The 27,796-nt window shown below is 45.3% G+C and overlaps 2 protein-coding genes across 3 annotated transcripts in view; one reads left to right on the forward strand and one right to left on the reverse strand.

The window, feature by feature from the left end:
- ZDHHC15 (zDHHC palmitoyltransferase 15) overlaps nt 1-7,977 on the forward strand; it is a 31,054-nt gene extending 23,077 nt beyond the window's left edge. For both annotated transcript variants that reach the window (XR_012044833.1, XM_072877445.1), the window contains exon 12: nt 29-7,977. The gene's annotated coding sequence lies outside the window, so the exon portion shown is untranslated. The remainder of the gene's footprint in view (nt 1-28) is intronic.
- A 714-nt stretch (nt 7,978-8,691) lies between these two features.
- Nucleotides 8,692-27,753, reverse strand: UPRT (uracil phosphoribosyltransferase homolog). The gene is made up of 7 exons (XM_072877446.1): nt 27,381-27,753; nt 20,543-20,585; nt 14,400-14,469; nt 12,064-12,126; nt 11,139-11,300; nt 10,264-10,362; nt 8,692-9,381 (listed from the first exon to the last, which is right to left on the reverse strand). The coding sequence occupies exons 1-7, from the start codon at nt 27,671-27,673 to the stop codon at nt 9,275-9,277; spliced, it is 837 nt and encodes a 278-aa protein (XP_072733547.1). The 5' UTR covers nt 27,674-27,753; the 3' UTR covers nt 8,692-9,274.
- Between the last annotated feature and the right edge of the window lie 43 nt (nt 27,754-27,796).

The following is a 27,796-nucleotide window of genomic DNA, read 5'->3' on the forward strand; positions in this document are numbered from 1 at the left end:
TGCACATTTTTCTTTCTTTAAATTTCAGCTTCCCTCTCAGGAGTCAACATCCCTTCTCTTGGCATGGACTTCAGTTTTGAGGGGCAGAAAACAAGTGGATCTTCAAGATGAGAAAACATCATGAAGTATCGTCTGATTGGAATCTGCATTCTAGAGTGCATCTCCAGAAATCCTGCTATCCAGATGTTTCAAGGCTTTATAAGTTTAAGTTACGGAGTGAACAGAACAGTTTTATAGAGTGGTTCTGGCCAATCTTCTTTGGCCTGCTCTCTTTATTTTATAAATAATATATATTTTTTATTAAAAATAGGTAAAAAGTATTGATGCGAGGGCATTTCCAAAGGCCTTTTTATCTTGCAAACATCAGGGACTCAAGCTCTTGAAATTCTTCCAAGCCATAATATTCTTGGGGATGGTATTTATTTTGAGACTGATTCTCCAACCTTCTCTGACAAGTCGCATTTTCTAACGCGTTTAAAGTTCTGTCTGAGTCAGTTCAACTCAGTGAGAGACAGACCCACTTAAATTTGGCACTAAATTGATAGCTGGATGTAAGTGTGTTGAAAGAAAAAGTGCTGAACATGCATATATACATGTGCAGCTGTGTATGAAAATAAAATATTCACATTGCCAGTATCAAGATTCAAGAATATTGTGGCCACAGATTTTTTTAAATTTATTTTTAGGAGGGTGTAATTGTCTTAGAGTTGGAGTGATAATGCCCTTTAAGCCCAGTCCTGCTTGAAGACACCTAAAATGCAAAAGGGAACTTTAGACAGTACAGTTTGCATTAATTCCTAGGGCTGAAATGAGAAGAGTTTGCCTGGTAATTAGAGTATTATCAACTCATTCCTGGATCAGAGTTTGATGGAAATTTGTGTGTTTATGGAGTCAGAAAGGAAGATGTAAGTTCAAAACACGAGTTGGAAATGTGCACTGAAAGTTTAACTCCAGCGGTAGTGTTTGGAGCTTACACTCCACGAAGGTGGTTTTAGTCCCATAATGCTGAAGAGACAATTGATGTATTGAATTTTTTCACGCTCTTTCCTAAGTAAATGTATTTGACTGGTGGTTTAAAGGTTTTTCAGCACTAAGAGGTGATCAGATTTCTTCTTCATTTTGCTCCATTCACAGTCAAAGGAATGTATCACTGTTTTTATTCTGTGGAATGGACCTGAGAATTCACTGGCAGGATTATATGCATTTCTAGACCTGAGTCATTTTTTTTATCTGCATGATTCAGACCTGGCAACTCCATCACTCATGTTTGAATTAGGTGCATGCTTAAATTATTCATATACTGCCTTTAAGATCATTTGTTACCATTTTCTATCCCGTTTTTGTGTTTGTTCATCAGCCCGTTTGTGTTGACAGTGACTACAGAAGCAGTCATGCATGTCGTGAGAAACTACCTGATGAGTATCTGTTTGGTGACAAAGGCCTTGCCTGCGTACTGAATCCTTTTTTCCTCCGTTTCCTCTGCCGCTGCTACCAGTGGAAATGGGTTCGTGAGACAGAAAAGAGTTGCAGAGATTTTCTGTCCATAAGAATAGACATTTAACTACCTGGTATAAACCGTGCCCTGTGGACAGGTATTTTATACATCAGCCTCTGTAGTTTGGTGTAGAGCAGGCAGCGACCTCTGTAGAATGTCTTATTGCTGAAGTTTAGTTGTTAGGAGTCAGGGTGGGCTCTCCCAGGCTTAGTGGAGGTTACTCTCTCTTCTCCTCAGAGCGGTACTGAACACTCTGAATGTTCCTGCTTCAGCCACTTTAACCACGTCTCTTGGGCGGCCCTGTCATCAAACGGCTGTTGAGTGCTGAAACTATTTTTCCTCTCGATCTAAACCTGCATTTCTAATGCAAACCTCGTGGTGGACCTTAAGCTGTGTTTGATGAAAGATGGCAGTAGAATTAATCACCTCATTCCTGGCAAAATGTGTTCTGGGGGGGGATCTTGAGAGGGAGATGGCAGCTAAACACAGTAGGAAATGTGTAGGAATTGAGCACCTACAGAGGTGCTGTTTGTGCCTTTTAAAACCCTAAATTCCTTGTGTGTAAAACCAGGAAGATGATTTGGTGACTTTCTGTTTCATTCTGTCAACTGACGTGTATTTTTAAGATAGGAGTATCGGAGCTGTGTCTGAAGCCGTGTGGATTTACAGGAGTTTCTGCGCAGGTTCTTGTATCCTTTCTGGATCTGGTTCTGTTTACAGCCATGTCGTTCTTTCAGTGTCGTTTCTCTGCCCAGCAGCAGCAGCAGCAGCAGAGCTGCCTACAAGATCTGCAGGCAGCATCCCTGCCTGCTGTCGAGCTGCAGCACTGTTCATTAGGTAGTATAGAAAATCAATTTTTGTCTTCTAATTATTATTAAAACAGATGTCTTTATGATAACGCAGCTATCCAGCTCAGATTTAGAAGCAGCTTTAAAGGTTTCCAAGTAACTTGCTCTTACTCAGTAACTTGTAATTAGTTACGGCTGATTTTTCCCCGTCCTTAAAAGCAGCTCGGCCTCACTCGGTTATGACAAACTCTTGTCCGGGTAGAAACAATAAATAGTTCGATAGCTTCAGAACCACTTCAGATCAATATTCACGCGTCAGATGTTTGAAAGCTTCGGAATGAAACATGAAACAAACGCAAAAGTTTTGTGTAAGAAGGAGGCAGAACAAACTGGGAAAACCACGTGTCTGAGCGGCTGAACAAGCTGCGTTTTGTTCTCTTCTGCTTACTTAAAGGAGATATCCTTACGCTACGCCTGGCATTCGTACCCTTTCTGCTGCCTTCCAGTGCCACGGAATAGTCGGGCAGGCTCCTCTGCATCCCGTGATTAAAGCTGAGTGCAGAAAGCTGCAGTGCGAGGTGGGTGTCCAGGAACAGAGCGTCAGCGTGGCGTTTGCTGAAGACATTATGCGTCTGTGTTCTTCAAGGCAGCACGTAAATGAACAGGCAGATCCCTGTGGGGAAACTTAGGGCTTCTCAAAATCCTGATGCTGAGATCCTTTTGCTCGGTGCATTATTGCAGCTGATGCCGCAAACATAATTGCAGATGGCCTACGAAGGAGAATACGGCTTTTCCAATTAGTATTTTCGGCCTTTAAAAAGGCTGTTAACTAGAGATCCGGGCAGCGTAAAAGCAGTAATTTTGACTGCACCCCCTGCTACCCGTGCTTTTAAAGCTGGGCTGCTATTTACTTTTTAAATTGCCTTTTTTTTCCCTTAGCTTCTGAAAGAAAGTTGCATACCAAGAATGTGATAAATGCAGGATGCGTAAAGTTCTGTTGAATATGCTAGGTAAATGCACTGGAAAGGAGAAAATCCTCAGGCTGTCTGCAGTCACTGCTGCAGGTAACAAAAGAGATAAAGTATTCAGCCGAGTGCGTGGCAGTTTTTTTAACACGCAAATAGCTCTTTAAGGGGTACACCCACTACATCTCCTTTGTTTTCCACGCCCCTAATCCTCACCCAGAGGCTCTCCACCACGTCATCACCAACTGTAAGGGCTGTACCATCAAACCTCTCCCGTACGTACAGTGCGACACCTCCACCGCGCCTGCCCTGCCCACCCCTCCTGAACAGTCTGCACCCTCCATCCCAGCACCCCCGTCGTGGGGCTCGTTCCACCAAGTCTCACTAATACGGATGATACCGTAGCTCTGGGAGCTGACCAATGCTTCCAGTTCATCCTCTGTTTCTCCTACTGCCTGCGTTGGTGTACAAGCATTTCAGATACGCTCCTGAGCCCTCCGTGCGCCCGGGGCAGTGTACCTGTTCCCACGAGGGTTGCCACCTCATGACGTTTACTGTCAGCCTCTACCTAGTTCAGTGCTGTAAATCCAGTTGCACCCAAAAAATTCGGTGAACTCAGGTTTGACTCTCGGGTCTGATGCCGATTTAAGTTGTTTGACTGTAGTGCTCGTTAAGCTGTTGAACTGCAGCCTGGTGCAGCGTGGAAGCAGCACAGCAACTGTCTCGACCCCATCCAGGGGGCTGTCTTCTCTGGCTTCGCATCAGATCTACGCTACAGAATAAAGCAGGAAAGAAGTGGTTCTCAGCTCAGGGTCCAAAACGGCTGTTGTCCTTAGTGGATCTCATACTGCCAGGAGAGCTTGAGGTGTAGAAGCACCTGTATTTAGAGAACAGTTTTGTTGGCTTAGCTTAATGTAGCCAAGGGAGGTGGGCCTGACAGCCAGCAGGAGAGCGCTCTTCACGTGGCTGCTCCGTGGTACAGACCAGGCCTTCGACTGCCAGCCATGGTGCCGGTGACTGCCAGGGTTATTTCGACGAGACCATAGAAGCTGGAATAGGGCCACCAGATGCTGTCTGTAATTCTACCGACACTCATCAGGTGGTAATATATATGGCTGGAGTGGCAACCAGTGTTGCAGGTGTCAGAGACTCACCAGGAGTGTCTCTGAAAGCATTGAACGCAGCCACGGTTTTGGTAGCTTAAATCAGGGCACAGACGTGTGAGAGTTCAAGCTGGGGACAGCACGTTCTACCTTGCCTTTGGCCCGTTTGTTGTTTGTGTTTCAGCATTTTACAAATGCGTCTCACGTCCTTCATGTGAGTGAACACTTTCTCTGCTCTAAGCAGCTTTTGCAAGTGGCTGTTGTCGTGTCAAAGAAAGAACGCTCTTGCTGGATTTTACTGTGATTCTGCCACTGTCTCGTCCCTGTACTCCTGGATTAATGCTCCGCAATAACTGACCGCTAACAACCACCTCCTCACCTCTTCCCCTTCTCTCCCATTTATGTTCAGGTACACCGTACTCTTTGAAGAAAAATAAATAGAGAAAACATCATATTGATGTTTCTGTGGATAGTATTGTGATAAGTCCTCTCCTTGGCCAGCGAGTCCTGTCCAAGGAATTAGGACTTCTGTAAGCCTGACTGCACTGCAGTTTTGTTTTCTCTCTTGTTGAATTGGTACAGTATGTGTTTGGAGTAGAAGAAAGTATTCCTTTAAACAGGAAGCAGCACTGTATGGTTTTAGTAGGCTCTACCTTGTGCCTGTAGTGTACTGACACTGACAAGAACCGGGAAGCTTCCTAACAGCACTATAGCAGTGAACGTTCACTTCCCAGCACAAGCCAGAAATGTGATTCAGCAAAATCTGTACTAGCTGTCGGGTTTTGGTTCTGTATGCTGGTGTGGACAAAGCACAACTTAGTGTTAGTTACCCAACCTGATGCATAAACTCTGTAACATAATATGAATGTAAAGTGTTGGGGGAAAAAAAGAATTTACCCTTTCTTCCCCGCAGTTAGATATAAAGAATGATGTGCCAAGATGTATTCAGGGACCCGCCGCCTCGTGCGTAGTCATTACGCCCGCAGAACAGATTTACTGTTTGCGTAGCTGGCTCGTTGCCGAAAGCGTTGAATTAGCAGGCTGAGGAGGTTCTGTTGACCTTGTTTATTAAGCCAGAATTAATTAACTCAAAGGGTCACATTTTCATTTCAGTGATTCCTGTGGTACAAATTTTTGAAATTGATCCATAGTACTTGAAAATACCTTGATTTTACTGATATTTTTCCAATTCTATCAGCTTCTGTTTTGTTACAGAAACACTTGCAAAAATAAACTCGTTCTGAAACCATCCGTTAAAGGATTTGCATGGCAGAGTGGCTTTTTTCATTACAGGTAACGGCCTGTCAGACAGCTTGGCAGCGACACACGCTGCAGGGCTGTGGCATTGCCATGTACTCTTCCTGCCTAGTGCTCGTTTCCTTTTCTGGTAACGAACGTTGAGATCGTACCCACTGTCACGCAGTTTTATTCTTGTCTTTTTCCATCTCCCTTTGAGAGAGAGTCTTTCCTCTTCTTCCCGAATATATAGTTAAAATATCATCAGCTTTCAGCTGTTTGTGCTGGTTTTTTGGATCCTGTGAAGGTGAGTAGGTGTCATTTTAAGCAGTTGTGCCACGTATTTTATTTGTAACTAATCTTCACATTTGTCAGGTATCGGTTTGTGATTCTCATCATTCAGGTTCAGCTTGCTTTGCTCAGAGCAGTGGGATCCAACTTCCTGCATTGCTTTTCTCTCTTTCCGAAAAATCTCATTTCTTCATTTTCTAGCTTCAGTTTGGAATGTAAACCTTGTGAAATAAAATGGAAGTTTGCATTTCAAGTATGAGCCTGTAAGTTGGTTATGCTTTCATGCTGCTTAGAGTATTTGTTTCTGTATGAGGTTTTCAGATTTACAGCAGCATTTGTAAAACTTTAGTGGATAACAGCCACTGTTTAAAAAAAAAAAAAGAAGAGTTATGCTAAGGCGGGGGGGAAAAAAAAACCCAACCAAAAAACGCACCAAAAAGGACAAAGGGATCATCTTGGCTTCTTATCCAATTGTGCCTAAAAAGAAATGCCTGCTTGCGTCAAATGCCAGTGTCAAAGAGCTCACGTAGCCCGCGGGTATTTTACCTGAAGGCATCCCTGCTCTTTCAGTACTCGTGAGACTTGAACTTTTCTTGAGCTAAACCTTGGGCTAAATCCCACAGGAAGCTGAGAAACAAACAAACAAAAATTGTCCTCCATCTCCTTTCTAAACCAGGGAAGGCGTGTGCTGCACCTTCTTGAATCAGCACTTCCCTGTACAAGAGAAATGAAAATCCCGTGGGTTCTTGAAAGTGTTGGTGTATTTTTTTTTTCCCTGCCTTTTTCTGGAGGATCCGGGAGCCTCTAGGATGCGCAGGAGAGAGAAATTCCTCGTATCAGGGTCCGGTGTCCTGACGATGTAATGAACCACCTGGGCTGGTGCAGAGGCGGCCTCCCCTGAGGAGGAGGTAGGATTTTTGTGACTAAAAGCTTGTGCGAGGGGTAGGTGGGACCTGTTGTGCTGGTCTGAATTAACTCCCTGTGTGGGCATTCTTCTCCTGCAGTAACTGCGTCAACACGTAGCTTCCTGCTGCGCTCACCGACGGGCTAAGCGGGAGCTATCCCGGAGTAACTCCGAATTGCCTTGCCAGAGCAGGGGACTTCTAACAGCTTCCCTTTGCTAGTAACATGTAAAATAGAAAGGTCATGTTTAGAAATTACTCTGTCTGGCCAGCTGTTTTTCTCCCGAGACTCATTTATGTTTGTTGTGAAAACGGCTCCCTCAAAGATAAAACCTAATTAAATCTCAGGATCAGATAATCGCAGACCTAGCTGGATGTTAGAATGCAGCGTTCGGAGGAGTTTGTTACCTTGCTTCAAAGTAAGCGAGTGGGTTTGTGCTGGTGTTTCGGCTAGGCGGGAAAACGTGGGTGGAGCGGAACCCTGACTGCCAGAGCTGTGCTGGGATCCGAAGGCTCCGCTTGGGAAGCAGCGCGCTACCTCTGCGACTGGGTCGGAACGCCCTGCGCTGTAAAGTCCCCTCGTCCTACGCCCTTTTCCTATCGAGGAAGACTGGCGTAGCGGGCTCTGCGCCAGTAACTGCGATATCATTGGGCAAAGTTAACATAAATGTCATCGCGTTGGTTTGTTACTACGTTCAGCTGCTTTTTAGATAACCGGGATGGCCTGGCGTTGGTATTTCGAAGTGTCTTGCGTACAGTCAACGCTGTTCTGCTCAGCTAAGGACGTGCCACCCAGAGCTGTGTCCTTAATACTGATTCTCACCCCTTCACTTGATAGCAAGTAAATGTTTTCCAGTGGCCGTCTCCAGTGGTCTGCTGACAACATTTGGGATGTTCAGTCGGGTTCAGGAGTTCAATGCTGCTGCCGGCACAGAGACTTTTGATATCAAGTGGGTTTTTACAAAAGCTTTGGATACTCATTTTTACTGTCCCACAAACATTCCGGCTATTACGAATGCTTTGTGTACGTTTCACTGGCATTTTCCAAGTGTTTGTATGGTTTCTACAGCAGAATGTCCTGTACATGCTGCTTTGTCATTTTCTATTACGGTTTATACTAGAAAGCCTGCACGGTTTACACTGTAGTGCAGGCAAGGACTGCATTAAAACCATTTTTGGCCAATTTATTATACTTGTGAATGGTTATTTCCTGTGACTTAGCCCATGCTCAGGCTAACCATTCTCTCTCTGGAAGCCTTACACAACGGTAATTAACTGAAATTTCTGCTGGAGTGGGGAAGGTTCTTTATCTGTGTCAAAAAAAGGAGTCACTACGTGCTGCCCCTTCTCGTACGAGGTAATGGTTGGGGCAGCCCTTTGCGTTCTGCTTGTCTGACGAGAGGTGCGAAGCACTCTACTTGGGATGGCGTTCCGTCATCCTGCACTTCTTACAATATGGATGTATTTGAAAAATAATAATGGGCTCTATTGTCTTTATACATAAATTTTCCCCAAGTTATAGCAAGGTAAGATACTGGCTAGTTTAAGTGCCGCATGTTGTGTACTTGGTGCCAGGGGATTTAAAGCCAAAGAAAGAATTTGGCTGCAGATTTATGTTTAATCGGATCGATACAGTTACTGCGTTGAGTATTCTGAAAGGGTGCTAAGCCGGGAGGCCCACAGTTGTCTTCTGACTGTAAGCCCCGTTGCTCTACAAACAGAGCTAGAAAGTGAGTTCAACTTTTTGCCACAGCTTCCCTTTCTTTAGAAGGGTTACCGATACTGATTCACCCACAGAAGTCTGCAGACAAAACTTAAGTTTCTCAGAAACGACAGAAATTGCTGTAGACAGCGCTGCTCCCACCCTCGATTTCCCCCCCGCTTTGCCAGGGCGCGTGTACTGCAATAGGAAGCTGCTTTATTCGGTACCGTTGAGCAAGACAACTGTGGCTGGTTTACTATTTGAAAATAACCTATACAGAACAAAACTCAAAGGGTTGCATCTTTAGTTCTTGGCCAGCAGCCAAAGACGGAAAATTCTACCAAAAACTCAGCGTGGCTGCTAAGAATTACATCGAGTTCCAAGCGCACCCACTGTTTCAGAAGCATTAGGAGCGGCTGTACCTGCTGACCTGGAGTGAGGTAAACATTACCACTAGAAATGAAGTGTGCACCTTTGTGATTTAGTTGTTTTATTTTGCTCTTGCAAGCAGCCACAAGACAGGCTATAGAAGAATAAATAAGTTAAAGCAGGGAGTGTAGCCATTTATACAACCCCAACATTGAGAGGCTTGACTTTGTAATGACGGAGCGCTTCGTTACTGGGCCTGATTCAGTGTTCCGGCAGCACCTGACCAGAACTAACCAAAGTCAAGTATTTCCCCCTTTGGCCAAAAAGATTTTTAAACTTGCCCTCAACCAACTCAACAATAATAAAACGTAGAAAAAACCCTCTTGTAACATCATACAGTCATATCCGTTTGTTCCGAGTGCGTCAGTCTGTTCCAAAATACTTCTGTCCAAAGTGTGTTGGTGCGACAGGATGAACTTCTGTGGTTAAAATTGTGATCTCCGGGAACTCCTGGATGATAGATTTGGCACCTTTTGAGAGAGGGCAAAGGCAATAATGACTACAGCACTGCCGCTGTGTTTCAGCACCACATGTTAAATCACGATTAGCAGAGTTCCGTAGGTAAGTCAGGCTCTGTTCTTCCATCTCCGCTTCATGGTTCTGCCTTAGCTGCCTGTCTATGAGGAAAAACTTCCTGAACTTAGTGGGTTGCCTTTTTGGGCTTTCTTATTTGGGTTTTTCTTTTCTTTACCATACACGTACAGCCCCCATCTAATCACCAGAGTGGCTACAGGCTGCCAGGAATAACTCTCTGCGGTTCAGCTGACTTTTTGGATCGTGGTTTCTGCCATGGCCCATTTTTAAGACAACACACAAGATCCACTTTCCTACTTCACAGAAACAGCTGTTCCCTTGGTGGATCCCTTTTACAAGTTAAGATCTTTGGCATGCAGACAGGACTGCTCGGTAGCTTCATTCACCTCGCGCTCCTCACAGCACTGGTACTCTTTTGCTGGCAGAGCAGCTCAGCACCATCCGTGGGCTGCTACAGTCCAGAGCAGCAGCAGCAGCCCTGGCACTGCTCTGTGAGCCACTGAAGCATTCCGTGTACCTGGCAGCACTGCACATTCCTGCTTTTAGGAATGCTTTACCATTTACCAGGAATGTTTTGCCGTTGGGTGTAACAGGCCTTCTCCCTTCTGCTAGCCCATTCCACTGCCCGCACCAAACATGTCACCCTTCGCTCTCAGTTCCACGGTTCCGCCAAAAAACCCCTCTCTCTTCTGAGCTAAGCAACGCGGCTATCGTTATTTGCAAAGGAACAGCTCTTCACCGCTGTCTGAAGCGCGTGACTGATTAACTCTTCCCCGTTAAACGTACCTGTGCCCGCTCGTCTGGCCCCCTCAACTTACCATGCGGTGTGGAGAAAAGGCTTAGCAGGATAATGACACTTGGTTGTACGCCGTGTTCTACAAGAACTTTGACAGCCTCGATGACAGTATTGCCAGTACCTAAAAGGGGAAAAAGTGAGATTTGTGTTTTTTTCCCCCTGGTTGAAGAACTTGTCCTAGGCCAGCCGAGAATATCCCTGTTAACAGCGGTGTGCGACTGACTGGTGATGCTGTCCTTTCCCACTGGAAAACTATCGCCTCCGCATGTATTAATTGTCGAAAACTTTGGTCTCCTGATGAAGGAACTTCATCTCTGCTCCAAAACAGCCAGCTCTGCCAGGGTTTAAGCACTGAAGTTGGTGGATTTTGTTAAAGCCCTGAGGCGAGAGAGCTCACCTAAAATAGTAAAATGGCCATTAAGAGCTCCATGTGTAGAACCAGAATTAAATCTTAGACTGGAAAAGTTACTTCGTCCTGACAAACTCCTTACCACGCTTACCAGATTTTTTTTTTTTGGTAGTATTAGCTGTATTTAGTTTTAAAGTAATTTATTTCTAGGATTATAATATTAATCCAAAAATATCTTTTAATAGCATGAGAAAAGTACTGTTTGAGTCTCTTCTCATGGCAAAATGAAAAAAATTAAATTTATATCAAGTCTCAGTGCTTCAGCCTTTCTCACAAACGCAGGCATGCCCAGAGGAGTTGCTCTGCATTCCAGCTGGTGCAGGCTGACTAATACGTATTCTGGCACAGCCTGATAAATTCCCTACTGTGTCACCTAAACCAAGCAAAAAACCGAATCAAAGCCCCTGAAATTTGGAAATTTTCCTTTAAATTCAGCGCACTCCCCGTTCAGATGAGTGGAACTGTACGTAAGGGTGAAAGACACTTACTTAGTATGGGGTACATAAGAAGAACTTTTCTCCTGTAAATGTCTGGTGGAAACTTAGCATAGTACACTTTCGCCCTTTGAGTCTCCTCGTCGCTCTGTATCAGGATTTTTCCTATGCGGATTGATCTGCAGCAGTCTCGTAAGCCTTGTTCCATTGCCTCGCCTCAAAATGAGCAGCAAAAAAACCAACAACAAATGGTTACACGCTAAGAAACGGCACAGTTGCAGGATGCTACAATTAAATGGACAGCCCCAGTACTCTCTTGGTGAAGAGTTCTAAAAAGGACATTTATTTTTTTTTTTCTCGGTTCTAAGTGTTAAAAACACTTGAAGCTATTTTCCTTTTTTCTCTGTTTAGACAGACAAACGAGTCGACTTGGTGTTACTTGGCTCCTGGGTGTTAGTGTTGCCACACACCAGTGCTAAGCTCTCAAAGGCGAGAGCTGGAAACGTCAAAGCAAACGTCTGGGGTTTGGAGGACGTCTCTGAGCTCTGCCCAGAGACACCACGGTGCAAAATGCCGTGCAGGAAGCTGTGGAGCCGCTGGATTTTACGTCACAGATACAAAGGTTTCCGCCACATTGGGCAAAAGAACAGCGACTCTACCGGCCCGGAGCACGGTTTATCTGTCTCGGAGCAGTAGCTGTTGGCGGCGAACAAGGAAGGACAGCTGGCCTGGCCTCTCACAGTTAACAGTTGCTAGAGAAGAGGCCAGATGAAATCTGCTGCAGCCATTTGTCTCCTAAAAAGTTCACGAAACACATTACTTGACACGCTGTGATGAAGGATACCTAAGAAAGAACAACTGGCAGGTTTGGGTAAGGCTTTGCTGTAGAGAAGTGTTGCTGCACATTTTTGAAAGGAAGGTGCTTACAGGTTTCCAAAACGTTTAATTCGTGCTCATTCAACAACCAGAAACTGCCTACCGCTTCTCATTATGCTGACTCCGCAGTTTCCCTTTTCAAACCTGACTCCTTCATACTTGTGTCCTGTGAGAGGAAAGAAACCAGACATCAGTGGCAGTGGCTGCTCCCTTCTGCCCCATCTTAACGCCCCTTTGGGGGACAGTGTTTTAAGTGCCCTTGGTGTGAATGGAACAGAGATCCCTCAAACACCCAGGGGCCAACAGTGAGCTCCACATCTCTCCACAAGTGGCATGAACCAAGCTGCACACCATATCCTGCAGCCCTCTAACAAGCAATGGAAACAGGGCCAAACCCATCATTGGTAAGGAACTTGTGCTTTTTTTGCCTTTAAAAGTCGTGTCAGAAAAGGGGCACAGAAGTGATCCTTTCCAAGGATGTGTTTTATTACTCGGTGATTATTTTAAATGAAGGACGCTATGCAAAATAAAGGTAAACAGTATGTCCCCTAAGAAGCCAAGTAAATACAGTGCAGTGCTGCAGGTGGAAGAGTTAGAACTGCAATAGGACGCTACAGTGCTACTGTCATTGTGTTCTTGGTCACTGAAAGAAAGAAGTGGGCAATGGTATGCACATGAGAGATACGATCATCAGTATACTGCGAGCTCAAGTCTCTTGTTAATTCAAAGATAAAGACAGCAAAACAAGATCGTCCCAGTCCTACTTCTTCAGATCTAACCCCAGAAGCTGGTAACAAGCTTGCCCAGCACCGCTGCTGGGAAGAACGTGTGGTGATGTTCCTTACAGGCATTGCATACTCCCCTGCCTGACAAAAAAGTCCAAAGGCTCCCTGAAAGGAGAAAGAACAGGGTGTTCCACTGATGTCCTTGAGGGGTGTTCTGCTTCTGAGCTCGGAAGAGCAGAAATCACCTGTGCTTATGGCACCTTACAAATGCTTGGAGGGAAAGAGCTCAGTATACGCGTGCAGGAATGCATGCAGAAGCATCTGAGTTCCCAAGGGACACTTCCTACTGGCAGAGCTCGGCTGAGGCTGTTTTAGCTCCCTCGCTGGGCACAGGCATTGGAGTGAAAGGGCAACACCGACTGCAGCGCTAAGACAGTTTCAGACAGTAAGACTATCTACAGTGTGTCTAGGAGTAAGGGCAGGAAACTGTCTTTTCACCAAGGGCAAGGTCCGAGACTCTCGTTGCCCACGGCCAGGGCAGTGGCCCACTCAAAGAGAACTGTAGACCTTCCAAGTGATGTTACTGCAGGGGACCTGCCAGTCAAACTGTGTAATGCAGAGAGAAGATGGCCATCAACCTATCCGTCACCGACTGACCTGGAACAGATGTGACGCCGATGCTCAAGAAGTAAAGTAGCTGCTGTTTTATTTAAAAAGGAGCAAAGGTAAGTGATTGTGCCTCCCGAGTGCCTTCCTAAACTCTGTCTCGTTTTGGACTTGAGTCTTTTCAGTCCATCTTTCTCCAACTAAAAGTAAAGATGTACAAATGATTTACTGCGAAGGGCCGAGGGGAAGAGGGTGTGAATCCACAGAGCTGCTCTCACCCTGCAGAAATGCAAATTAAATTCTTGGGGGGGAAGAGGACTCGCCTGGTGCGTGTCTTACAGGTGTGCCGTGGGTTCACAGCACGTACTCGAGCCGTTCCCAAGAAGCTGCTGATGCACTAAGCAGCTACCTCCGAGTTATGCATGCAACCTTACCTATCTTTACAGTTAATAGGAGCAAACCAAAAGTACTGCAATGGGTTTCCTCTAATGTCAACACAGCCACTTTTTCTTTGCTGCCTATCACCACTCCCAGCTGGCCCCAGTTGCCAACAGAGACAGATTTAGGCTGGCATGGCACAACTGCTTGTGCCAAGTACTTTTTCTTTAATGGGCATGTGAAATGTCATCAGTTTTAATTCAGCACTGCAGTATGGGCAAGTAAACTGATCTTGCACATACACTGGTAAATTTTCATCATGGTTTTGCAAGACCAATTTAAAACCTTAGTAAAATGACAACTATATGACAGTATGTTTTGTTCAGTTGCGTTGTTACGCACTTTCTAGCTTTTTAAATACCGGAAAGGACCTTAACTCCGTATTCTACCCTGAATGTTAAACTGTTTCAGCCTCAGGCTCCCCAGGGAAGCGGTCACAGCACCAAGCCTGTTGGAGTTCAAGGAGCGTCTGCAGGACGCTCTTAGTCACGTAGTTCAGTTTTAGGTAGTCCTGCGAGGAGCAGGGAGTTGGACTCGATGATCCTTATGGGTCCTTTCCAACTCGAGATATTCTACGATTCTGTGATTCTTGTAACAGTTCCAAATTTTTTTATATTAGTTAAGCTTCCACTTCCAGTCCTACCTAGGGGAGGAGTAATTTCCCGCATACCTGTTGGAGTGGTCACCGTACATTCTGTGTATGGCAGTTGATTCAGTCCCTCTTCAACCACAAGTCTGATCTGTAGAACCAAAGAGATCAGTCAGCCTAAAGGGATTTGTTATCTACGGAGATAAGATACTAAATGTCAGTCATTTTCACAAGTACTAGGTGAACACCTAACAGCCTCAAGGGTCTAAAAGGGTCTCTTTAACAGTAGTTAGGGACTGAATTTAGAGACCTTTTGGGGGAGATGCCTACGTTTTGTCCACAAATCAAATGAAGGCATTACAAAACAAAACTGGGGGAAGAGGGGGTTCATCAGCAATCATAAAACTGACTTTATTTATATCTGGCAGGCACAGGCATCACAGAAATTTTTCTCAACAAATGAGTGAAGCACCAATGCAACTTCATTTTGCTGACACAAAATACTAGTGAGAAAAAGGGAAAATTCACCCTCTCCCAGCTCCCCACCAGCTAGGCTCTGAGGTCTATTTTCACATCCGTATTTCTATGACAACTGCAGTGGGGCTGCCAGAACAGCCACAGAAGCTGCAGCAATGTAAATGCACCAGCGAGTGCCCAAAGACAAGTCAGTAGATCTAGAAATCTCTTTATCACCTCCTTCTTCTGGCACCTGCCAGCTGTGGTTACTATGGGAAGCTCTGCCAAGCACCTGCACTTTCACACGGTACAGATGGCCCAGTTCAGCAGGGACATCTCTGCTGGAGATACAGCTAGTAAGCCACACACCCCTCCAGCCTCACGTGGCCAGAAAACCTCCAGCTCTCCCCCGGTGCTGGCCCTGCAGCTGTACCCCAGGCAAAGTTACCGAAATGTATTCATCTGAACCCAGAATGATTGCCCACGAAAGATGCTCTGGGTATTAAAGGTGTAAAAATTCTCTCTGCTAGTGAGCCAAAGATTCACAGGCCAGAATTGCTCAAGGAAAGCTACTGCTGAGCTAAAGATGAAACCTGTTAAGCAAAAGTCACCATATAATGGCAGAAATGAGGTGATTGTTCCTGGGACTGAGCAAATATACTGCTCACTTCAGACATTTCTTATTTCAGAAACAGGGCAGAGCAGACTGGAAGATTTTTTTTCTGTTCTTCCATTCTGCCCTAGTTCCTAGCACACCAGCAGCCTCTACTAGGAATTAGAAACAGTCCCTTAAATTTACAATCCCACTTTGAAGATATTTTTAGTCATTTTAGTATGACAATTTTTTCCTAGAGTTGGGTTTGTGGCAGCCATATTCAGAGGTGGTGGTCAGACTAAATCAGTGAAGGAGTCAAAGGGTGCAACTGACATAAAACGGGGGCAAAAGACTGAAAAAGCAATTCACGGGGTAGTATTTCCAGTGTAGCAAAACTGCATATGGGAAACAGGTCCTTCTGAATTGTCAGGCCCCTCTGTGCTTGTCTCATTGCATGTTTGGTGGCTCCAGGAAGCAAATGTAGAGAAGCCAGCTGTACTACCTTCCTCCTCCTCTTCTTCCTCCTCCTGTCGCTCTGCAAGTAGGGTTTCTGATTCAGTCACTGTAATCCTGAGACTGAAGGCACCAGTGTTCTACTGAAAGACACATCTTCTCACATGAACAAGCCAAGAAATCCTTGATTTAATTTTAGGTTTCTGGGACATCTGTACACAATTTTATTTTATTTTTTTAAAGTTATTTCACAAAAAAAAAAAGCCAACCTATGAGCCAGGTTTGGAAGAAATGCTTTTTTCGTACTGCTGTCACATTGACAGGGTTAGCATCGTTCCACGTTATCTGCCAAAAGTTGAGAGTGAACCAGTGAAGGTCTATAGTCACATAATCTGCTTGGTTTTAGTATACGTATGAATGTTGTATATAGAGGCTGGGAAGGATTCTTCTGTAAACTTGTCAGTGTTGATAAAACATTTATTTTTGCACTAGGTTTTCTGCTGCCCCCACGCTCAGGGATTATAATTTCCACCTCTTTTCTCTCTGGCCCTGAGAACCTGCAGCCCTGCTCCTCTCCCAGAGACGTGGTTGCCGTTGTTTGGAAGCTACAACAGGTATTCTTGTGGTCCCACATGAAGCAGGGAAGTAAAGCTTTGGTCTGAAGGTAGAAGAGTTTGACCAGAAATTAAAACCATGAATTAAAGTTATCAATAACAAAAAGTCTATTTTTAATTGGAGAAAAAAAAAAGCTAAAAGGGATGTTAAATTCTAGCAGGCCTAGTTGAACTGTCAAGGCTTACAGACTTATGCTGAAGTTTTAAATTAAGCATTTAATGCTGATATACAAAATTATAGGCCAACGTGCTCATTTATTACAGTTCTACATTTAAGATTTACCCCAGAGCCTTTGCAGTAAGCAAAGGGAAATACTGTTTGCTTTGAACCTTCATTAGTACAAGATCTGTTAGAACCGTTAGCAAAACCAACAGTTAATAGAGGTCCAAAGAGTTTTAGCTAACTACCATAAGGATATGAAAATGTTAGTGAAATCTACCTTTTCTCAGCCAATTAAACACATGAATAAAGTCTCCTTACCACACTCAAATAGCACTGAAGAAATCCGGTTTGACCAGTTCCTCAGAGTCCGTGAACAGAGAAATTTGGATATAGGCAACTATAGAAAGCAGGCTGACAGTAGTCCCACTTAGAAGAGGTGCAATCACTAAATAAGGAAACCAGCCCGGTCAGAGGTGGTGCTGCTCTGACCAGACAAGGCTGGAAAAACGGGAGCCCTTTTAGAGCCACCCCAAAAGGTATCTGTGATCCTCAGCAGCTGCATGTTACAACTCTTCTACCTGCCTGCAATTTGGAGAAAGGTGAAGCATTTAAATGCCAAGAAGCCAGAATTTAAATAAATTCTGGAGTGACCATTATTATCTTCCCCTATTTGTGGGAAGACAGTAGTCTAACTGCATGTTACGTGATAGCCATGCATCACCTAATTTCCAAGATCACAGTAATTCCTAGGGGAATCCTCTAACCCATTATGTTGTAGCTTTTCTTGGAAGCTGAAGGGAAGGCAGAACAGTGAGGCTATCAGCCATGCTTTGTATCTGTATAGCTCTTTGCACCTCAGGATTTCCAACCACTTTTAAAGTATGCATTATTACCCCCCCAAAAGAGAGGCAGGTGGGCAGAAAGGTGAAGTGACCTGTTCAGTGTTACGCAGGGAGTTGCTGGTAGGGCTGAGAAACTAATTAATTCCTCAACCTCCAGTCAAACCACAAAATCTACCTTCTGCTGAAAAGCACCACTGTACTTGTGAACTGAGGCTGTAGGTCAGTGCTGGGTAAATGACAAATACCTGCCTGAATCCAGGCTGCAAGTCAATTTGGCTTGGTCCTTGCCAAAACTCTAGACATGCAATGTCCTCTGTGCCTCTGGGAGATGGCTCCTCTTCCTGTTACTCGCCTGGTCTCTTAGCCCACAACACCACACCGCTCAGCTGGTGTGCAGCACCAGCTTAACTTCACAGGGCTGGACATAGCTTATTGCATACCTCCTACTGAGCAGGCCTTGGAAAAAACTTCTCGGGTGGTCTCAGTAAAAATGCTGTGGGCTTTGTGAGCATCTCACTAGTTCTACAGCAATCCTGCAAGGTGACATCAAATGCTTCCACAGCGCGTGGGTGCTGGGCAGCACACATACAAGGGTTCAGCGTGAGCCTCTTGCACTGAGAGGAGTTGTCTGACAGTGTTTCTCAAATTGGTCTCACTACCGCTTTGAGGTCTCCCTCTCCAGGTATCTGCTACCGCAAGTCATAATGATTGATTGTCTCCTGTGTTAGAGGCTTACTTCCCACAGCTGCCTCTCATCCTCAAACACAAGATGGGTTGTCTTCATCCTCATGACTTTAACCCCACATCTTTCAGCTTCAGGATCACAGCACTGGCAGTGGCTTTCAGAAACTCCCTGCTAACCTTTACCGCCTGTTAATTCCTTTCTCTCCCAAGAATCTTTGAATGTTTGTGTCATCCCTTACGTGTGAAACAAACTGCCAGAAGAAAAAAACTGTACCACCAGAAATTCATCAGCTGTAGAATCCCTCCTTAAGACCTCTTCCTATGGTGACCTTATGAGATATTGCCACTAACAACTGCCAAGCTCGTAGCAAGCTTAACTTCATTCTCATTTTCTCTCTGCAACAAGATATATTTTGTTACCCTACAATCCCATGCATATGTTTCTTCTCTTCATGTATTGCATCTTGCCCTTAAGCTTTCTTTGCTAACTGGGTGGAAAACGTAGCAAGTCTTAACTATGCTTGCACCCCACCAAGTTTAGTCAAGGCCACGTCCCACATGAAATTTTAACTGTTCTTCGCCCCACCTAGGAATAACATACAGAAAATGAGATAGTCCTACATACTGTTTTGCATAAAATTCCTCCTACAGAATGGAAAACAGACTAGCAGGTTCTGTAGCAAACATCTGTGCGACCAGCAAACAGAGGTGTTTCTGGGAAGAGCGGCTCTCTATCTGTACAAGTGCTGGCCAGCCCATAGAAGATGCTGGTACAAGGGCCTAAACTTAACTGACTGCCTGGAAGCTGCATCTAGCAATGAGGGGGACAAAATCAGTGCTTCCCTCAAAATGGCGCAGGACCTCCAAGTAAAGTGAGAAGGTACATGGGAGAGGTCCTCCACACTAATTAATGACAGTAAGGTCCAGTCAAGACTGTTAAGGGTCTTCCTGTCAGTATTAGAATTGGTTATCTCTTTTTTTAAAATACAGATTAGGAATATAGTGCTTCTCTTGAAGTCAAAGAAGTTGGCAGGGATGAATGCTCCTTAACAGGTGCAGCATGATGGGAACCTAATACAAGGTAAAATGAGAATGTTAACCAGAAACCCTTCCTGTGAAAGGAGTACTGGTGGGGAAGGGGCCTGACCCCTGCGCTGGAGACCTATACCCTGTAAATGTATGGGATTGCTGGTGTTGACCTTTGTTGGCTTCCTGAATCTTGTGCTATTTGCACATTTAAGGACATGAAGAACCTGAAACCACAAAACCCAGGAAGAACGACACAGAGTTGAGCTAGTCTTTCACAGGTGGTGGATGTTTCCTAGGCTGTTCCTACTCATCCAGTGAACTGTAAAGGACGTGTCTATTTAAATAGTATCTGCTGAGAACTGCTGGCACAGAATGAAGTTGGGGCTGCGACTTTCCACCTGTCTGTTATGATGTACCATCAGCAAAGAAGGCACTCCAGTCAGTCACTTGATCTGCGAGTTATGAGTGGTGGGATTTGTTGGCTTGGGCCTTTACTGTTCTCGGTGAATGGGAATGCAAGAAACATCCTCAAGAAGGGAAAAGCAGGGGAGAAAGTGGAAAAGCTGCAAAGAAAAAGCACTGCAGTCACAATCTTAGGTTGTGGTCACATCTAAGTCCTGAGCAAGCCTGGATCAGGCATGGATTAAGATTGGGCTCATCACAGGAAACCTGCCTGCTGTAGCAAATGGTGCTGGTGATGGAATGGTCTCTGGACTCATCTTTGCTAGAGAGGGAAAGAAAGACTTTCCTTGTTAATAAATGTGGATTTGCAGACAGCAAACACCCTCATGAATACAAGGACGTATACGTGTGGGCATGAGTGGTGTGGTTTTCTCTAAGCAGGTAATTAAATGAGATAAATGTTGCATTCCCAGCAGCCTTTGTTCTGACTTACTAACGTGTGAAAACTTCAAACTGCTTTGTGCCTGCTAGTAACTACCATATGGCTACAAACAAATTCCCAGTGTGGATGCACCCACTACTAATCTAATACACAAGAAGTGCCAGGAGGCTCTTCTGCATGCAAGCAATTGCTATCTAGACTGTAAGAAACTACAGCTCTGTTCACAAGATCAGAAGTACGGTTTCAAAGTAAAACTGAATTATCTCTAGCTTCTGTGCATCTGTTTTTAAACAGTATTCTCTTATTAGTACTGCTTTCTATCCTGAAGTAGTTGTGTTTGATAATAACATGGTTTCTGGAATCGTTTGAGATGAAAGCAGTCCATAACAGAGAACAGAAGTCCCTATACAGAAAGTTGCTGTCAAACAGCAATTTCCTTTGTGTAGAAAAGTTGCTCTCACAGCACCATTATTCTAGCCTGAAAGACCCATTTTATGGAAGAGTTACAGAGTACAATACCAAGAAGAAGAAATTCTCCACCTACCAGACGATCAGCAGAAAATACGAAGTCTCCTCTACTGGATTTCCTGAAAAAGGTAATAATTTATATTTCAAATTGGGGAACAATTTTGAGAACATTGCTTAAACATAATACTAATTCAAGAACAATATATTCTAAAGGCAGTTCAGAGAAAAGTCTCCTACCAATCTATCCCACAAAGATTCTGCTTCATGGGTTTCCTGCTTGGTGGCGAAGACTGAGATGCAGTGAGCTAACGCAGAGCTAACGCCTCTTACTACTGGCAACGTTGCTGCACTGTACCAGTAGCAATCAAAGCATGAAAACATAAGGATGACGTTCTGCAGTTTTTCCATTGTACTACCATTCCAGGTCAGTTCCAAAACACCTCACAAGCTCAGATGTGCGCCAGCCTGGTACATTCCCTACAGCTCTGAGCAAGAGAGCTTTGCTCCACCCGTTCTTAAGTCAATCAGAAACCACGGGACAATGATAATGCAGATCCCTAGCCCTGAGACGGAGCTAACACACCTGATAAGCAGTTAACACACCTAATATATCTGATCTGGAATTCATTCAGGATGTGACTAGATTAGCGAACTTGAGACTAAAATGAGCAGGGATTAACGAGTATTCCCATTAAAACACCGTCTTAGTAGCTTGGTTCCAACTTCTGGCTCATGTGACTGCATAGCTTTTGGCCCATTCAGAAGACAGAATGAGCTCACTTCCTCCTGCTAGGTACTCTGTAAGTATGCCATGTTAAAAGCACGAATTTTAAAAGCAAATTTTAACACCTTGCTTCCCATTTCAAGACCAACTCTCACTACACAAGAGTAGGACAAATTTCCAATTAAGGAGCCAACACTTACAGTATGCTAGCCTTAAAAACACTCAGGCAAAGCATCGACATCATAAGCAGGTACTTTTTAGGGAAATTTTCTATTAATCACAGCAGGCATACCCCCTCTCATTTTCAAACCATGATACTCTGGATGTCTCCTTAAATACCACAGAGTTTTGCATTTAATCCCCAAGATTCTGCAACATCTTACATTTACATGAGTGAAAGTCAAGAGGTTTGTCTGCTTATTTCCTGGGCAAGTGGTAACTTAGCCACACTAAAAAAGGATGTTTTAAAAAGAGTATCAGCCTAATCTAATTTCTTTCCTTGTGCTAATAACACATTAATAAAAACACTGTTTGTTTTCATTTTTTCCTTCTTTCTGGTAATAACAGGATATTCCTAACTTTCTGCTACTTTGACATTAACCAGAAAGGCAATGCTCAAAAAAACCCCAATCCCAAAATGGCAAAAAACAACCCCCAAAACCCTACAATCATACACACTGATTTTATTAAGATTTTGTTAAGGGATTCATATTTCCATCTGTGGTGTGTATAAATATTTTAAAAAAGGGAAGTAGCAAAGTGCATAGGTGGCACATCTAGGTTCTTCCAGATCAGGATATGGCATTTCAGAAAATTTAGCCATATTTCATGAATGGGTGTAAGACAAACCCAGCAGTGTCAAGACTGCAGTTTTGACTGCAAAGCGATACATGTTTAGAGTGAATACTATGAGTTATTAATACAGATTACTAGGCTTTAAATTAACTCCTCTGTCCTTGCAGAGAGACACAGATGTTTTTATGTGCAGTTCACTGAACACCCTTAGTCAGTTATGCCTTTTTTTTGAGGGGAGGAAGACAACAGAAAACAAGGGTGCATAAAAATGAGAGACAAATAATAGTAATACTGAAAATGACAGACCTCTTGTACACTGGCAGCTGGAAAGCTGTGACCAGATTTCAAGCCCCACATCATATGAGAATTGCTAGGGGCCAAAAAAAAAGGCTTATGTGAAAACACTAACTGTTCACCTTAAATACCAGATAGAAGTATAGAAAGTAATGATCACTGGCAGACTAGAAACTTTTTCAGCTTCTTAATCAAGTAACAAGACAACATCTAAAAAAGTGAGGCATTAAAACCTGACTGTTGTAGCACACAGCTAACGACACGAACATTGCGTTAAACAATGTAAATTAGTTTCATTTTGTTTCTGCAGGTATGGAAGCATGGCTGATGTACAATTAAAGTCACGTGCGTGTCTCAAGAGGTAAGAAGAAATGTTTTTTGGGAATGTACCATAATACAGACTAACTGCAGGGTTTCTTCCTGCTTTAGCACTTGGTACTAGTTACAACCACTGATACGGCTGTAGGCTACGTGGGTCGTGGTCTGATGCACTTCAGTAATTCCTGTTTCTCTAGTTACCTTACAGAAGAACTTCTTGAGAGGTACCCAGGGTACTGTGAAGACAAGACTGAAAAAAAGCCGCTTCCCTAAACAGAATTTGTAAAAGGCCTTTGTAAGAAAACTTAAGGCACTGGACAAACTGTTGCCATTAAGGGGAGATGATGTAGCTGGGAAACAGGACCGTGTTCCACCTGCAGCACTTCAGTACTTAACGTATTTCAGTACTTAATTTTTTTCAGTGCCTGGGCTGGGGGGCTGGTATGTGAAAGGGATCCCACCCTTCCTGCCTGCAGTAGTCGTCTTTACTCATCACAGGCGAGTTACACACTCCTGAACCATCCTACTCTGTACAGCAGTCAGGACTGCGTGTCCTACCACTTTACTGTCTTCATTTCTATATTGTTCACTCAGCTCCCTAGGGAATAAGAAGCCTTAGCAGAACACAACAGAATGATCTCACATAACAGGCACAATAAGCTTTAAATACCCACATTTAAATCATGTCTATTGTTAAATCAGGAGTTAAAATGACACCTCCAATCTGAGCTAATGAATTTGCTTCTACAGAAACCAGAGCTCTACATTACAAATTGCTGCACTACTCATTTCAGCTTCCAGATCCCTGGTTCTAATCTGTGCAGGCCAGAAATGACTTTGAGATCATACCCTCCTTAGAAAGAAGCTGTAATTGTTTGTTCCCAAACGTTCAATACTTAAATGCATCAGTTCACATCCCATCAGAGGACTCAAAATTCACATCCAACACACAGTGTGAAAGGTATCTGCCCACCCACTAAGCATTCGCTAGACGGAAAAGTGAACAAGCCTGAGGAAAAATGAGCAAACCCACGCACACTCAAGTTGAGGTGATCCATCCATCTCCCCGATTCTGGCACACAGAGTTAGTTCTTGTTAACTTTAATGAAGCAAAAGAAATACATGGTCATTTTAGTCTATCAGATGGCCATTACTGATTCAGCCAGCTGCCTCTGAACCCACCACAGGACATGATGAACAGCCACACGAAGGTGGGCTTTTCTTTTATAAACTGGACAGTTATTCCAGTTGCAAGGCCGTGATTTCTTTCTCCAAATCCTCTCAGGAACAAGGAAGGAGCTTTCCACTTTTCTGAGCAGCTCACACTACGGACAAAATAGAGTCCCTGAGGTCCTCTGCATCTGGCCTGGCCATCCTTAGCTCCACATAAGCATGCCCGATTCTAACTTGCCTTGCACTGTGAGTATCTCCCTCTTCCTTACTTCACAGTAATAGCCCTAAATTGACTGTTTTTTCCCTACTTTTGTTCTGTTCCTCTCCCCCCCAGTAGCTTGCCTTTCAATTTCTGCCCTTTTCATGACCTTTTCAGGTGATTGCTGTACCTGGAACATCCATCTTCTGCAGCATTAGAGTAATCCAAATATCCTCCTCGAGTTCAGGCAGCTCTGGTGTTACCTGTTCTTTTTTTAATCCGGAAAGAAAGATTAAGTGATAGGTATCTAATTGCCCTGTAGTGCCACAGCTTTTCCCTCTTCCCCAAGCAGTGTATGTGAACATACCCTTTTTGTCAGTTTAAATCGGATTTTTTGACCAGTAGCTCCCTTTAGCCGTATAGCTCCTTATTCACAAATACGATACTTCTTCTGAGGACTTTCTTTTAGCACTTGGTTTGAATGCTACAGTGGTCATATAGTTGTCTTAAGGCAGATTACACCTGCCCAGGGAAAGGTTACTGCAACAGTTTCTAACCGGTGCGTAAGAAATCCTCTCACCCTTGCAGCTGAGCACGTTTTAGCATCTTTCTGAATGACAGGCACTGAAACAGGCCAGTCCAAGGTCTCTTATTTACTGAAATGCAGCTGACTTCCTGAGACAGAACGTAAAAATTGTGTTTCCCTACTGTCCTTACATACAAAGCCTACACCTGCCTTTCCGAGCAGGCCTTGTCCAGTTTTCCTCACTGGTTGGGAAGGGAGCTTGGAAGGGACAGTTACATCTCCACTGCCAGGGCAGCGTCATGCTCAACATAAAGCACAGTTTGCCATCACTGCAGCTGTTATGAGTAATTAATTCATTATTTACAAGTCTTATTTGATACTTCCCCTTACCAAAATCTTGTGCAATGAAGCTGATGCAACTCTAAAAAAATCTCTTCAAAGTTAAAATATCAGCTGCTGGTTTCTGGATAAGCTCACTATAACCAGAAACTTACTAAACGTATTTGCAAGAGTTCAAAACCTACTTACAACAAAATAATAATTAAAAAACCCTAACTGGGTACAGTAACCACATTGCTAGTATTTGCATAGATATCAAAACTATATGCAATTTCCTTTTCACTAACCTCAAAACCTTTTATAGGCCATCACCAAGCCTAGTTTGGATTTCCCCTCTCTCTCTCTCTCTCTCTGCCTAGCCCACTTACAACTTCCCTTTCTGCTCTGCAGGGAAGCTGCCAGGCAGACATTCTCACCTGCAGAGATCTTTTGTGTGGTCTTGCCACAGTTGCCCTCCTTACACTGAGACTGCACTACCTCTGTGTGCTCCTGCCTGCAATGAGATTATGTTTTTTCCACCATGCTTTGAAGATTAAAAAAAAAAATAGTTTAAGGTAACAAGGCTCATGTAAGCTAATAAAATTAATGTAGGTATTGTCTTTGAGAGATTATAATTAGTTTTGCATAAAAACACGTTAGTGTCATTAGCTACAAAGTTAAGCATTCAAGAACCAGGAAATACCAAAATGCAGAATATGCAGATGGACAGATATGAAACAAGGGGAAGAACCATGTCTGTGCTGTGTGTTAGTTATTGCAGATGTTAGAAAGCCAATGTGTTGCAGGAAGAGGTTTTATTCAGAACCTGATCAAGTTTATCGATAGAGTGATTTCACACCTCTGCGTCTGCTGGTGGTTCCTGCATCACGGTAGGCAAATTGTGCTTTTAATAGATGGCTGCTACTTATATTTGTCATATGTTGCATGCTAAATTTAATACCTTATATCATCGCCTTCCAAGTGCTGAACAATCAAAGCTACAAATGTGATCACTGGGAGGTATGCTTTCAACATCTGAGATGCTATGTAACGCATAATAAAACATTTGGTCTTAAGTATCTCGCATTGGATGTTCAGCAGTGGGGCACAATTTTGCATGGATTTCTGCACTTCAGCTTAAGATTTGTAAAACTGGAGTAACACCTTCATGTCTCACAAGGTATGGTGGCAGCAAGGGCTCTTGGTGACACAAAGTGACAGCAGTGGAAAATAATGCCTTCAAAAAAAGGCGTTCTCCTTTCAGGTAATGTGCCCTAAGTAAACTGTTCTCTCCTTGTCTGCCTCCCTCCTTAATAGTCTCTCTCCCATTCCTCCCACACCACCATGGTCTAGTTTCTACACTATCCCCAACTTTTTGTTCCAAAACTATTCTTTTTGCCTAATTTGTTCCAATCCCTGCTCCTCAAACATCTGATTCCACTTCTCTTTCATTTCAGCTAGTCCCACTTTTCTCCAATCTTTTTCTTATTTCTAGCTCTCTCAGACTGTCCTCGTGATCCGTTTTCTTCTGGCCATCCTTGTCCCAAAATCCTTAACACCCCCACACACTAATACAGACTGCAAAGACTTGGCCCTTACGTTTTTCTTAACATGCTAGTCCCAATCTTCACCAAACTGGTGTGATTTCCCTGCCATTTATTCCCAAACCTAGCACCTGTCCTCTGCCAACCTTTAAATCCAGCCTGTGCTCCTATACCCGCCTTGTCTTAATCCACCCCATCCTGCCTACAGTAGACGATATCCAGACAGTGGTAACGAGACCCAGCTCCTGCCGGGGCACGACGGTGTGACAATAATCTACAGCTTCCTTTCTCAAGGGGTTTGTGCGCCTTTGTACAGTGATGATGATGCGGCAAGCAAGCTCCGAGCCGTCCACGGTGTGGAGGTACGCAAAAACCTCACATCAGGGCGCGCAAAAATCTGCAAGAGGTTTTAAAAGCCGCCGAATTAATGTCTCTGTCACCGGCGGCCCCGAGGCGGGGCCGGCTATCGAAGCCCCCCGGGAGCGCTGCCGGGCGCTGAGACGAGGCGAGGCGGCGGCGAGGGGCGGGCGGGGCGGCGGCGCACACCTTCCCTTCCCTTCCCTTCCCTTCCCTTCCCTTCCCTTCCCTTCCCTTCCCTTCCCTTCCCCTCCCGCCGGCCACACGTCACCAGAAATGGCTGCACCGCCGAGCCGCTGGCGCAGCGCCCCGAAGCGCGGGCGGTAAGCCCGGCACGGGAGCACGCCCCGCCGACAGGCCCGCCCGCCGCCGCGGCGGGGGCCACCTGGCTGACGGGCGGCCGCGCCGGGAGCCCACGGGCAGCGGCCGCCGCCGCATCCCTCAGAAGGCTGCGGCGAGCACCGGAGCCGGCACTGGAGGCCGGCCGAGAGCGGGCTCGGCGGGACTGCGGCTCCCTGAGGGAAGGGGGACCCGGCGGGCGCCGATCCCCCCTCAGCCGCCCGCCCGCCCCGGCTCCCCCTCAGGCCACGCTTCCCGCCGCCGGCGCCGCGCGGCCTCCCCGGGCGCTGCCCGCCCCGCCGCCCCCGCGCCCCGCCGCGGGCTCACTTGTCCCTGATGATGGTCTGCAGCTCCCGGAGCTGGTCGTTCATGGGCAGCAGCTTCAGCTGCGGCCCCATCGGCGCCGCGCCGCCCTCCCCCGCCGGGATCGGCGGTGCCGCCGCCGCGGCGCCGTTGCTGCTGCTGCTGCTGCTGTCCGGGCTGGGGCAGCCGCTGTCCTCGCCGGGCTCCGCGAAGCGGATCAGCCGGGAGCCGCCGCCCGCTGTCGCTGTCGCCGTCGCCGGCTGCTCGTCCTGCGGCCGCGGGCCGAGCCGCTGGCTCTGGCAGAGCATCGCCTCCATGCGCCGGGGCGCGCCCCCGCGCCGGCCCTTGCCGCCACGCGCCGCTCCGGCCCCGCTTGCGCCGCCGCGGGGGGAGGGAGAGAGGCGGGAGCGCGCCGGCCCGCCCGCGCTCTATTGGCTGCC

Source organism: Ciconia boyciana, chromosome 12, assembly GCF_034638445.1.
Source record: "Ciconia boyciana chromosome 12, ASM3463844v1, whole genome shotgun sequence".
Taxonomy (NCBI): Eukaryota; Metazoa; Chordata; class Aves; order Ciconiiformes; family Ciconiidae; genus Ciconia; species Ciconia boyciana.

What these genes read in the sequence shown, in the direction of transcription:
- UPRT (XM_072877446.1), bottom strand. Translation starts at nt 27,673, where the DNA reads ATGGAGGCGATGCTCTGCCAGAGCCAGCGGCTCGGCCCGCGGCCGCAG. An exon ending in AGTCAGCATAATGAGAAGCG is followed by an intron (nt 11,301 to 12,063) that starts GTAGGCAGTTTC and finishes GCTCATTTTGAG; the next exon opens with GCGAGGCAATGGAACAAGGC. An exon ending in CCTTTTCTCCACACCGCATG is followed by an intron (nt 9,382 to 10,263) that starts GTAAGTTGAGGG and finishes CTCTCTCAAAAG; the next exon opens with GTGCCAAATCTATCATCCAG.